This window comes from Mirounga angustirostris, unplaced genomic scaffold, assembly GCF_029215605.1.
Source record: "Mirounga angustirostris isolate CCGP_5_RB_7025 unplaced genomic scaffold, mMirAng1.0.hap1 SCAF_5, whole genome shotgun sequence".
Taxonomy (NCBI): Eukaryota; Metazoa; Chordata; class Mammalia; order Carnivora; family Phocidae; genus Mirounga; species Mirounga angustirostris.
This window is the reverse complement of record NW_026991713.1, coordinates 3,643,093-3,655,135: the sequence shown is the minus strand read 5'-3', so window position 1 is coordinate 3,655,135 and position 12,043 is coordinate 3,643,093. Positions and strand designations below refer to the sequence as shown.

General features: G+C 47.1%; 1 protein-coding gene and 1 long non-coding RNA gene across 6 annotated transcripts in view; one reads left to right on the top strand and one right to left on the bottom strand.

Annotated features, from left to right (window-relative positions):
* PPARA (peroxisome proliferator activated receptor alpha) overlaps window positions 1-12,043 on the top strand; it is a 65,648-nt gene that overhangs the window by 43,335 nt on the left and 10,270 nt on the right. For all 5 annotated transcript variants that reach the window (XM_045872326.3, XM_045872328.3, XM_064590489.1 and 2 more), the window contains exons 4-6: window positions 4,451-4,611; window positions 5,797-5,935; window positions 6,710-6,912. In XM_045872326.3, coding sequence (XP_045728282.1) covers window positions 4,451-4,611; window positions 5,797-5,935; window positions 6,710-6,912 — 503 coding nt within the window. The remainder of the gene's footprint in view (window positions 1-4,450; window positions 4,612-5,796; window positions 5,936-6,709; window positions 6,913-12,043) is intronic.
* Window positions 4,185-5,851, bottom strand: LOC135364373 (uncharacterized). Its single transcript, XR_010411265.1, has 2 exons — window positions 5,754-5,851; window positions 4,185-4,553 (listed from the first exon to the last, which is right to left on the bottom strand). It is a non-coding gene; the product is annotated as an uncharacterized LOC135364373 (long non-coding RNA).

Genomic DNA, 12,043 nt, shown 5'->3' with positions numbered 1-12,043 from the left:
TTTATTTATTTATTTATTTATTTATTTTTAAGTTGTTTTTTTTTTTTTTTTTTTTTTTATTCATGAGAGACAGAGCGAGAGAGAAGGGCAGAGGGAGAAACAGGCTCCCAAGGAGCAGGGAGCCCGATGCGGGACTCGATCCCAGGACCCTGAGATCATGACCTGAGCCGAAGGCAGACGCTTAACCATCTGAGCCACCCGGGCGCCCAGTATGCCCACTTTTAAAAGCTATACACAAATCAGATAATGCTTGAAATTCAGTTAAGGCAGTCAGCTACATTTCTAAAAAAAATTCTGAGTTTCAATTTCTTTAAAGCAGAGGCTCCTATTATATTAAAAAGGACAATTTTTAAAAAATCTGGAAATGTATATGAACCACCTCCCTATTTTCTACACTGCATTAAGAACTGCAGGAAAGGGGCGCCTGGGTGGTTCAGACGGTTAAGCATCCGACTCTTGGTTTCGGCTCAGGTCATGATCTCAGGGTCCTGAGAGTGAGTCCCATGTTGGGCTTCGTGCTCAGCGCAGAGTCTGCTAGAGATTCTCTCTCTCCCTCTGCTCCTCCCTCTGCTCATGCACGCTCTCTCTAAAATAAATAAATAAAATCTTAAAAAAAAAAAAAGAACTGCAACAAGTATCAGCAGGGCAGATACAAAGAAATAAAACTTTATTTAGATGTGAAGCGCATGTCAGCCCGTGGACTTGGGTCCAGTGTGGCTTTTGATGAAGCATATGGACCACAAGGCTAGTTTATATGGCATTTCCAAGTCTTATGTGTCAGAGCTTTCAGATGGCTTAGGAATATATTTTAGATTATAGTTCTTGGCGATGACCTAAAAGACAACCTTGAAACAAACTGGAAGAACGTAATTTTGGATCCCTCCTGTTTGAGGGTGAGGACTTGGGAGAAAGAAAATCCAGGCAGAGTGGCCGCTGTGGACTCTACCTTCCTGGACAAAGTGGGTGTCTGAACACTCTTCCTGTCCATGGCTAGAACAGAACTTTCCAGAGGTTTTACAACTGCACGCCCACCCTGCTCATGCAAGTTCCTTATTTGAGAACGACCTCGAGAGTGTGTGTGACCTGAAGGAAAAGTGTATCCTTGAATCTTTCATTATAAAATGAACAATATGTTTTCCAAAGAAGGGGGGGGGGGACTGCCTTCTTTAAAAAAAAAAAGAAACAAATGGACAGAGATAAACCTTCTCAAATCCAGAAGAAAAAAAATCTCTGATAGTCAGTATAACCACAAATAGAATACAAAAACAATGGGCCAGCATGTGGTGTGTCTGCAATGTGGTGAATCAAAGACCCATGTGGAGGGGTTGAGAGCTGGGTTTGACCCTGGGTTTTCTCCTACTCTGAGCTTGTCATCTCCAGCATGTGCCAGTGTCCTGGGGTCTGTCTCCCTCCCTCTTTCCTCAAATAAACAGAATAACGAGCTCGAACACTGCTCTTGGGGTCCAGGGAGACAAGGCATGCGTAATGGCCACCATGGTAGCCAGTAGCCGGGGCTGTCACTGTCCCAAACACTAGCACAGGTCAGCCATGAGGCGACCTCCCGAGGCTCTGCAAGGTGATCCCACACCCCAGAGGCTTTTCCTTGTCCCCCTCCCTTGCTGTTTCTGGAAGCCCCCATCACCCTGGACGTTTGCTCCTTTCCCTCGAAGCTCACTCCCTCGGTAACACGTCATGAGCAAGGCAGTCAAAACACGAACCACTGGGGCGCCTGGGTGGCTCAGATGGTTAAGCATCTGCCTTCAGCTCAGGTCATGATCTTCAGGTCCTGGGATCGAGCCCCACGTTGGGCTCCCAGCTCAGCTGGGGAGTCTGCTTCTCCCTCTCCTTCTGCCTCTACCCCTGCTTGTGCTCTCTCTGTCTCTCTCTCTCAAATAAATAAATAAATCTTTTTAAAAAATCTTAAAACAAAAGCCGCGAACCATTTATAAAGGTCTGTTGGGGTCACTACAAAGGCTGTTCAGACAGGAAGGCCACAGAGTCCATTAACTTGTCATCTCGTCAGGGTCTCGCTTGGATCGTGCAGTCCCTGATTTTCTGGGTCAAGGACACTGCTGCCAAAAGGGATGATGTTCATATGAAGAACACGGCTTCAGAGCCAGCTGAGGGGCATGGGTTCAAGTCTTGGCCCGGTCTCTTTCTAGCTGTGTGACCAGGCCACGTTACCTGATATCTGTGAGTTTATTTCCACTTGTAAAATGACAAGAGTCTTCTCACTGAGTTTTTACGAGGATTATGTGAGGCTTTGCGCAAGATGCTCTTTCCTTCTGCCAGGAATGCTCCTTCCTGCTGCTTTTATTTTTCTTTAAAGTATCTCAAACATACAGAAAAATATACAGTAGGACACCTGCCACCCAGATTTACAAAGGTAATGTTTTATCACACTGCCTCATGCCTTCTGTCTAAAGTGCAACCTACAGGAGCTAAGGTCCGGCGGGACCCTCTGCCCAGTCCCACCTTCCTCTCTGCAGGGGACCAGCATCGTAAAACTGGCATGAGCTTTCCCAGATGTGTGTCCATACCCACCGACCACATTCAGTGCTGTCTGGTGTTGGAGATCTTACACGAATGTGTGGCCGTTGGTATCTCTGTTTGTTGCCCCAATGCTGCAGTGCTAACCGGCCACGACGTGGGCCACTCTCACCTCTCCCAGCTGATCCGCAAGCTCCCACACCACCACTCCTTCCATTCGTGGTTTGTCTCCAGTCTACACGATGGTGGTGTCAGGGTGGGTAACCTGTGTATCCCCGTGGGGGCTGCTTTATCTGCAGACGCCCCGTGCTGACATCCTTTAGTCCCATAGATGCCACTCGTTTCCAAGTTTCCTTGGGTGGGGTCTTCTCCACGCCTCCTTCAGGGAGGCCATTCCATATATGTGTGACATGGTGAGCTTGCTTTGTCATACTCTATACTCCCCCGGGGGTCCCCCAACCTCCTAAATGATTTTTGTTTGCACACATTGAAGGCTCGCTCTGTACTGTAAAGTTCTGTGGGTTTTGACAAATGCATCCTGTTGTGGCTTCACCGTTATGTTCTCATATGAATTGTTTCACCATCTCCAAACAAACCTCTGTTTTACCTGTTCAGCATCCCTCCCCCCCTCCCCCCAGCAACTCACCTTTGTACCAAACCTATAATTCAGCTTCCCCAAAACGTCAGATATTTAAATTGTATAGTTTATAACCTTTTAAGACTGGCTTTTCTTTTTATCCTTCCACCTATCGAAGGGCATCTTGGTTACTTCTGATTTGGGGAGATTAACACTAAAGCTTATATAGACATCCGTGTGTAGGTTTTTGTGTGAACTTAGTCCTCAGATCACTTGGGGTAAATACCTAGAGTGTTATTCCTTTAAGACTGCTTTGCCAAACTGTCGTCCAACGTGGCTGCACCATTCTACCGTCCCAGAAGCCACGAGCGAGCGTTCCTGTCACTGCACATCCTTGCCAGCATGCAGTGTTGTCAGGGGTTTCTCTAAGTTTTTTTAAAGATTTTATTTATTTATTTATTTATTTATTTATTTATTTATTTATTTATTTATTTGAGAGAGAGACAGGAGAGAGAGGGCACACACAAGCAGGGAGAGGGGCAGAGGGAGAGGGAGAAGAAGGGTCCCCGCTGAGCAGGGAGCCCGACGCAGGACTCAATCCCAGGACCCCAGGATCATGACCTGAGCCGAAGGCAGACGCTTAATCTACTGAGCCCCACCAGGCGCTCATGTTTGTTTGTTTTAGCCAGTCCAATAGGTGCATAGTGATGTCTCGTTTTAATTCACAATTTCCTAATGACAAGTGATACTGATTTGCTACCATTCTTCAGTGAGGTATCTGTTCAGATCTTCTGCCCATTTTTTAATTGAGTTGTTTGTTTTGTTGAGTTTTAAGACCTCTCTGTGTATTTTGGATACAAGTCTTCTATGAGATGTGTGTTTTGCGAATATTTCCTCCCTGCCTGTGGCTTGTCTTTTTCATTCTCTTGGCAGTGTCTTTTGCAGAGCAGAAAGAAGTTTTTAATTTTAAGAAAGTCCAACTTAACTTTTTTTGTAATTTTTCATGGATTATTGCTTTCAGTGTAGCCCACACGGATTTTTATCCTGTGTTCTGGTGTGATTTACTGAGTTAACATTTGCAGAAGAGCTGGAGGGAAGCAGAGTACAAAGCAGTGTGTAGGCCGAGCTGGGGTGGGGGAGGGGAGACAGCTGGGTGTGTGGGTCCAGAACCCGGGGGCGGCCTAGCGGCAGGTTTGGGGATGCCACAATGGTAACTGGAGGCACACAGGCAGGGGTGGGACAGCCCAGGACAGGGGCCAGCCCAGGCCGGGAAGTCTGCCCACTAGCCGGCACCTCCCACATGCAATCATGTCCTCGTAAACCTGGTATAGAAATCGATGATGGTGTCTGGAATGCTCATCAGTGTTTCTCCTCTGTTCTCAGACACCCTCTCACCAGCTTCGAGCCCCTCGTCGGTCACTTACCCGGTGGCTCCCGGGAGTGCTGATGAACCTTCCAGCATAGCCTTGAACATTGAATGTAGAATCTGTGGGGACAAAGCCTCAGGCTACCATTACGGAGTTCACGCGTGTGAAGGTTGCAAGGTACGGTGGACCCCGGCAGGGAGGAGAGTCCCTGCTCGGGACAACGGGTGCTTCCTTTTATTTTAAACACAGATTTTCATCATCACTGGAAAGATCTGGCGATCAGAGGTGGCAGGCCCCCACATCACGCTCTTAGGACTTTGTGTACGCTCTCCAGCTTTGGTACTTCATGTACCTGATGCGTGGGGGACCGCGTCATCTCAGTGTTCGGTTAAAATCAGAAATCTCCTTCCCCTGTGCGTGCTGAGACAGTTTACCGACTTTTGGACGATACCACAGCCTTTCCTGGTGCAGGCGCGACCCGCGTCCTTGACATAGCAATGCCACGCCCGAGCCCGGGCTGGCCTCAGAGGCCCGGGCCACAGGGAGGAAAGGCCACGCTGCCTTCTGACGGGCAGAATTCTCTCTTCAACCTCATGATCCTCTGCCTGCTCTGGCCATCCCACTTTACAGACCTAGATATCCAACTGAGGGAAGGTGCCAACCTCCCCTCCTGTTCCCCAAGAAATTGCTGTCCCTGCTCCCGTGGGCCCGCCGGACCTGCCCCATCTGAACGATGCAGGAATGAGTGGGAAGCAAACAGAAAAAGAACCAAAGCAAATACAGACTCCTTCACAAGCCTTCTGACCACGAACCTGTGAAATAGCCTCTCCTACCTGGCTGTGCCTGAATTCCTGGTGTGACATTTTGTTTCTCATGGACTAAATACTGAAGTTTCTTGGTAGAGTTTAGTGCTTTTGTAAAGCACGAACATTGTTTACAAACAGGTGGCTTCCTTTTATTGGTTTATTATCATTTTTGTCTTTCAGGGAGTTAGTATTCTCTTACGTAGAGATTTGTGTAGTCACAAATCGGGACGTGAGTTGGGGAGGGAAAGTGACACTTGTATGAATCGGAACGGGACTGAGTGACTCTGGGAGACCATAACCGGGTCTTCCCAAGCCAGACGAGGACGTCTTGAAACGACTTTGAATTTTGCCTCATTTTGTTAGTTTTTCATCTTACATGTAATGAAATTTAAATTTTTCAATTTGTCCCAATTAAGTCAGACGTCTTAGAATGACTTTGCTAATTTCAGTCCATTTGGAAAGTACAGTAAGTGAACGACCAGAAACGTGAGTAAAGCCACAGCGCTGACTTACCGGCCCACCGTAGCCCCTCCCCAACCGTGCGTCCATCCCACAGGGTTTCTTCCGGAGAACCATCCGGCTGAAGCTGGCCTATGACAAATGTGACCGCAGCTGCAAGATTCAGAAAAAGAACCGGAATAAGTGCCAATACTGTCGTTTCCACAAGTGCCTTTCGGTCGGGATGTCCCATAACGGTAGGTAAGGTTGTCTAGCGTGCTTCCCCAGCCCGTGCCTCAGCTTACCTCCCTGTCTGGTCGCCGCAGACTGTGTTTTGAATGAATGTGTGGCAACACTTCGTGCCCAGATCATTTTGCAACCAGAATAGCCCCAAAAGGGAGCAGTGTCACATAGCTGAGACCCAGCAGAGCTCCTGCAATTCCCCTTAGACACTTCTCCTGGTAAGACTTTGATCGAAGGTTTTCAGACCGATTGGAAATGCCCCCAGGACGCCAGAATGGTCCCAGAGTCTGCACAAAGCATGTGCCATTGCAAACACCGTCGCACGTGGCGAATGTCATTATTCTGAACCCTACTGTCATTTTAGAACGCGCCAGTGATGACGCGAAGGTAAATCTAAAATGACTAATTCCTAGCAGTTGCATGTCCACCTTCTGGACAAAGAAAAAGGTGTCACATGAACTCGCCCTGGGGGAAACTGCCATCTCCTTGAACTAAGGGTCAATTTGGGACCTCATGACAGGAAACAACCTTCAACTGATCCTGTTGACGAAATGAGGGATTGCCTTTCCTTTGAACCTTTTGAAAGAGTCCAGAATTGATGGAGGGTTGAGTTTTATTTTCCTCTCTCCAGAACAGAACGTTGACTAGTCCTGAGGGGCAGCTTTGCTCTCCTGGTTGAATTCTCGGTGCGCGCTCTCCGCCCAGCGGCCGGTCCCCTGCCGTGCGCCCCAGTGCTCACCTCTGCCCCCTTCCCGTTCTCTCCCGTGTCCCCCCCTTCCCGCCCCCAGCAATTCGCTTTGGACGCATGCCAAGATCTGAAAAAGCAAAACTGAAAGCGGAAATTCTCACCTGTGAACATGACCCAGAAGATGCAGAAACGGCAGATCTGAAGTCCCTCGCCAAGAGAATTTACGAGGCCTACCTCAAGAACTTCAACATGAACAAGGTCAAGGCCCGGGTCATCCTCGCGGGGAAGGCCAGCAATAACCCGGTAGGTGACCTCACTGCTGCTTGGGCTCCCACCTGAGGTGGCCCCCTGGCCACAGGGAGGGGCTGAGGAGACAACGGTTGGATGGCGGGAAGGTGGGATGGCAGTGTGGGCCCCGAGGCAGCAGGCCGAGGCAGCTTATCAGCAACTCCGATCTTCAGGTTCCTCCACCTCAGAGCTCCTAGCAACGAGGTCATTACAATGACTGTGTAATTAATACACCAAAAAAAAAAGAAAAGAAAAGAAAAAATCTGGTTAATAGCTTAGGGTCATCTCTTAAATGCATTTTTTAAAAACCTCTATTTTTTTTTCTTAAATTTCTATTTTAATGCCAGAAAATGAAAGCATTTTCTTTCCCTCAACAGTGTTCTGGCATCTTTCCCCTAAATCTCCTCCCTCCTCTCCAACCCCCCTGCCCTGCAGCCCCCCACCCATCCCACTCCTGTTTCTTCAGTGAAAAGGCAAGGACATCTCTGGGTTTAGAAAGGGCTGTTTGTTTACAGAAACTCCGTTGTCTTCTCTGGACAGTTCTGGGCTTTTTCTGTAGTGCACTCTGCCACCTGACCCCAACCCCGCGGTCGGCTCAGTCTCTGTGTCCATTGCAGAGCTGATCTCTCAGAGCTACTTCAAAGAGGGGCCAGCCCAGGGTTGGCTAATGAAGATATTTTACCTTTTTCCTATGAGCGTGGCAAAACAGGTTTAATTTGTACTAATGAGTAGCTTAAAGCGATCCTGATTGGGAATTACAAGCTGGAATTTTTAGTCACAGGAAAATGAAGTATTTCACAAGCGACTTACTTTCATGAACAAACCAAACCTCTCTTTTACTGAGTCTTTAATTCTTCAGTAAAATTCTCCAATTAAATAGGCTGAGACATTTCAGAAGGGCTCAAGCAAACTCTATTAAATTGGTAAAACCACACCCATGCTGGGAGGCCCCAGGGCTTTTATAAATTAGACCCTTTCTGGATCATAAGGGTGAAAGCAAAGTAACCTTTTAATTTTGAGTTTCTCTCCTGGAAATAGTTAGGAGAGATCTTCCTTCCATTTCTCTCTTGGGTTTTTAGAATTTAAAGGGAACTTAAAAGTCAACTTTACTCTTAACCAAACACTCTTGTTTAATATTAGTTTCATTCCCACGGAGTATCCTTCTGCGTACCCCACTGAGATCTGCACGCTCTTGGAAGGAGCCCTGTCCCCCTTGGCCCGAGCTCGGAGCTCACAGTGCGGGCCACAGCCTCTGCTTTTCTATTTTCCGTGGCCTGTAGATCATCTAACACGAAGACCTACAGCTCACCTAGAACTGGTTAGGGGCTGGGTGGGCCAGGAGGGGGATGCTGTGGGAAGGTGGCCAGGAAACGGTGGAGGGAGGGTCTTGGGAGGAGGAAGGAAGCTGCCGGAAGCATGTAGGCTGGTCTGAGCCACTGAGATTTCAGAACCGGAGACCAGAAAACCACCAGGGCCCTTAGTGACCTGGTCGGAGCTCGTCAGGGCCCTGGCTGCCCTATGACTTGAGGGTGGCAGAAACAGAAGCAGAGCTGAGGCACAGAGGTACATCAGTCCCATCTGAACTTGGCTTCCAAAAGACGTGCTTTTCAACAGCGTCTTAAAAAGTTGGTGTGTTGACGCTTGAGGTGTTAAAAATACCACAAGAATGCTCTCCAGGAGGCCACATGCAGTGAGAGGGTGAGGAGCACTGAAGTCCGTGGGAACGAAAGAATGCACTAGTACTTGTATTTTGTAATGTCACAGACCGTCATAACCTTCTTCATTCAAATGAAGGGGACCGCATACGTTTATCTCAAAGGTTCCCATATTGCTCAAACTTGTCGGGAATCATCTTTAGAGTCTTTGAATGTCTTCAGTTATGGAGAATCTCTATCCTCTAAGAAGATAATTGAATTTTAGACAAAATCATGAGTGCTTTGTAGGCCAGTCACTAACAGTCAAGTGTCTTGTCTGAGAAGAATGAATGAAGCAAGGGGATGAGATTTTGGCACGTGGCCGAGAATAGATTCTAACACGCGTTTTGAAAGGGCCTTCAACATTATTCTCAGCGTTTCGAGATCTTTGGGACAAGGGGCCCCCTGGGTGCCATCCTGAAATGGCTTTAGGGGGTATGTTGCACCACGTGGTGGGGTTTTGCCCACAATGTTACGCTGAAATATTACATCGACAACTTAAGTTGCCTTAAGACTGAAAAACATTCTTAATATTTTATACCGTTTCCTGAAATGTGTAGTAAAATCTAACCAAAAGCTTATTAAATGGTTTCATCTAAAGCAATTCTACCAATAAATCACAATTTTTTCCTAAAACATGGTGCTGCCTGATTTTATGTAGACAATGCTGTTTAGATGTATGTAAAGATGAGTTCTTGTCAGTGGCTTCATTTATTTTTTCATGAGAGACACAGAGAGAGAGAGAGGCAGAGGGAGAAGCAGGCTCCCAAGGAGCAGGGAGCCCGATGCGGGACTCGATCCCAGGACGCTGGGATCATGACCTGAGCCGAAGGCAGATGCTTAACGACTGAGCCACCCAGGCGCCCCTGTCCTGGTCTTTAAACAAATTATATAGCTCTTCTGTTTTCATTGGTGGTAGGAAGAATGTTTTTAATGCTTTGCTAAGTGCTGTGCCCCATAGGCTGTGCATGCCTCCTCCCACCGAGTCTTCTAGTTTATTTCCTGTGAGGCAGCCCTGTCCCTAGTATTTGACATGACAGCTGACCAGTGGTCATTTGGCATTTGTCTCATGAGACTGGGACAGGCCACCAGTCAGCTAACTGAAGAGGCTGGATAAAGCAGGAATCATACAAAACAATACATAATGTAGGCATTTTTTTTTTTTTAAGATTTTATTTATTTATTCATGAGAGACAGAGAGAGAGAGAGAGAGAGAGAAGCAGGCTCCCAAGGAGCAGGGAGCCCGATGCGGGACTCGATCCCAGGACGCTGGGATCATGACCTGAGCCGAAGGCAGACGCTTAACCATCTGAGCCACCCAGGCGCCCTCTTGTCAGTGGCTTCATTAACACACACAGAACACCATCAGGCGTGAGCACGAGTGATAGATGTCAGTTAGGAGAACCTTCTGGTCTTGGTGGGGAGTGATTTGGGGGGCGCTGGGCAGCTTTCTGCTCGTGCTATTTAAACTCCTGACAACATGCTTTATTTATCTGAAATGACCACCTGTGATGTCAGATACATTCATATTCAAACTTAAGTATAAAAGGCGCATTCCATAATTAAATATAAGCAGCATGGATTTTTTTTAAATAGTCCTATCAACAGTGTTTATCAAGCGTGTTAGTATATGCATTTTCTCTTGAGTTTCCATAAACATTGGTTTCTAAATGTTACCACTGGTTTTGAATTGAGATGGTTTCTAATTTTGTCTGTTAATGAGGCCCTGCCTTCTTAAGATCCAAGTGATAATTTTATAAAAATGAAATGAAGTATTTGTACCAGATACATCCCCGTTTACGAGAGTATGTTTTACATAAAACTAGTCCCAGGCGGGTCTCACGGGCGTGTGTCCTGTTTCACAAGGTCCTTTGCCTGGAAGGGCCCCGCATCAGGATTTCATGCCCTGCTGTCACTGTCTTGAAATTCTTCATCATTTTTGAACAAGGGGGCCCACGTTTTCATTTTGCCCCAAGCCCTGCAAATTCCATGGCCGGTCCCGCACCGGTCGTGAGAATCTCCAGCAAAGGACGCAAGTGCTCTGGGATCACACATTTGGGGAACCCCTGCCCAGCCTGTCCCTGTTCCTGAAGCTTCCCCAGCACACACCTGCTGCGGTAGAGACTCTGGAAGGCCCTAACTTCATTTATCTCAGCGTTTCCCAAATTTCTTTGGGCCACACAACTTTTGTTTTTAATGCCTTTATTTCTGCCGAAGGTTACAAAGCCAGTGATACAGCCAAGGTGGCCTACTAGTGTATTTTCTGGAATTGAAGGGATACTGCTGTGTATCCCTAGAATGTTAATTCCTTCAATGTGAGCAACTTCCCAGAAAACAGAACTGCCCCCAAACTTTCCCCAAACAACAGTAATCCGGCCTGCTTTTACGGTCTTTGGAAAGAGATGGTTTTAGTCTTCCTTAACCAGACTTGAGATAGTCAGGACTTTGGCTTTGAATTTTGTATTCAGATTGTTTTCACTCACGCACAGGTAATTTTTCGAGTATCCCCTTTCTTCAGACTTAGAATCAAATTGTTTTTTTTATCCAACGCTGCATTGTAAATTCTGATTTTGGTTAAACATTTCTCAGACAATCCCTTGCATTGTTCCAAGGCGCTTGCCTTGCTTCTGAGACAAGGACACCCTCCAGGTGCCCTGAAGATGGTTTTTTGCTGTGGTTCCTCCAGGTGCTCTTGGGAGCCCAGGAATAGGGGACACATCGTGCCGTGGGGCCAGATAGAGTGTCAGTGACACGTTTTGCCCATTGGCAGAGTGGGTCTTAAAATCATGTAGGCATTCTACATTTTATGCATCCTGGTAGGAATTGAAAGTAATGCCTCAGCCCACCTCATTACTGATCTATAGAACACATTATGAATCCGAGAGATCGCCGAGAGACTGTCCTTTCTTCTGCTCTGCGCACAAATCCGGTGTACATTTTGGGCAGCCGCACAAACATCTATGTTGTTCCCCTGTGCCCCACCAGATATGTAATCCCTCCTGGGCATGCTGACTTCAAATAATAGGGCCAACCGTCTCTTCTTTCCTCCACTAGGTACTTAGAAAATGGCAGGACCCGTGGGCTTAGAAGCAAATGGTATATGGCAACATGCAGGCTGCTGGCCCAGGGGTTTGCACTTGTTGCAGAACACAGAGCACCAAAGTGCAGATCTCGGTCTTACACACAAGGAGGTGAGGGTCCTTCAAGATTTTCCCAGGTTACTCCCAGAGAGCAAGGGCTTAACAATGCTTGGTTGCTTATTGCTACGCAAACACAAGCACCAACTTTCCGAGTTCTATTTACCTGCCAAATTTACTCAGACGGCAGTTGTCAGGCAACAATGCTTATCTCCAAAGTTCGTAAAACGGTAAAATTAAGAATTACCGTAGGATGAGCGAAAGAGGTGAAGGCACACATTTTTAGTAATAAAATTAATAAGCCCTGGGGATGAA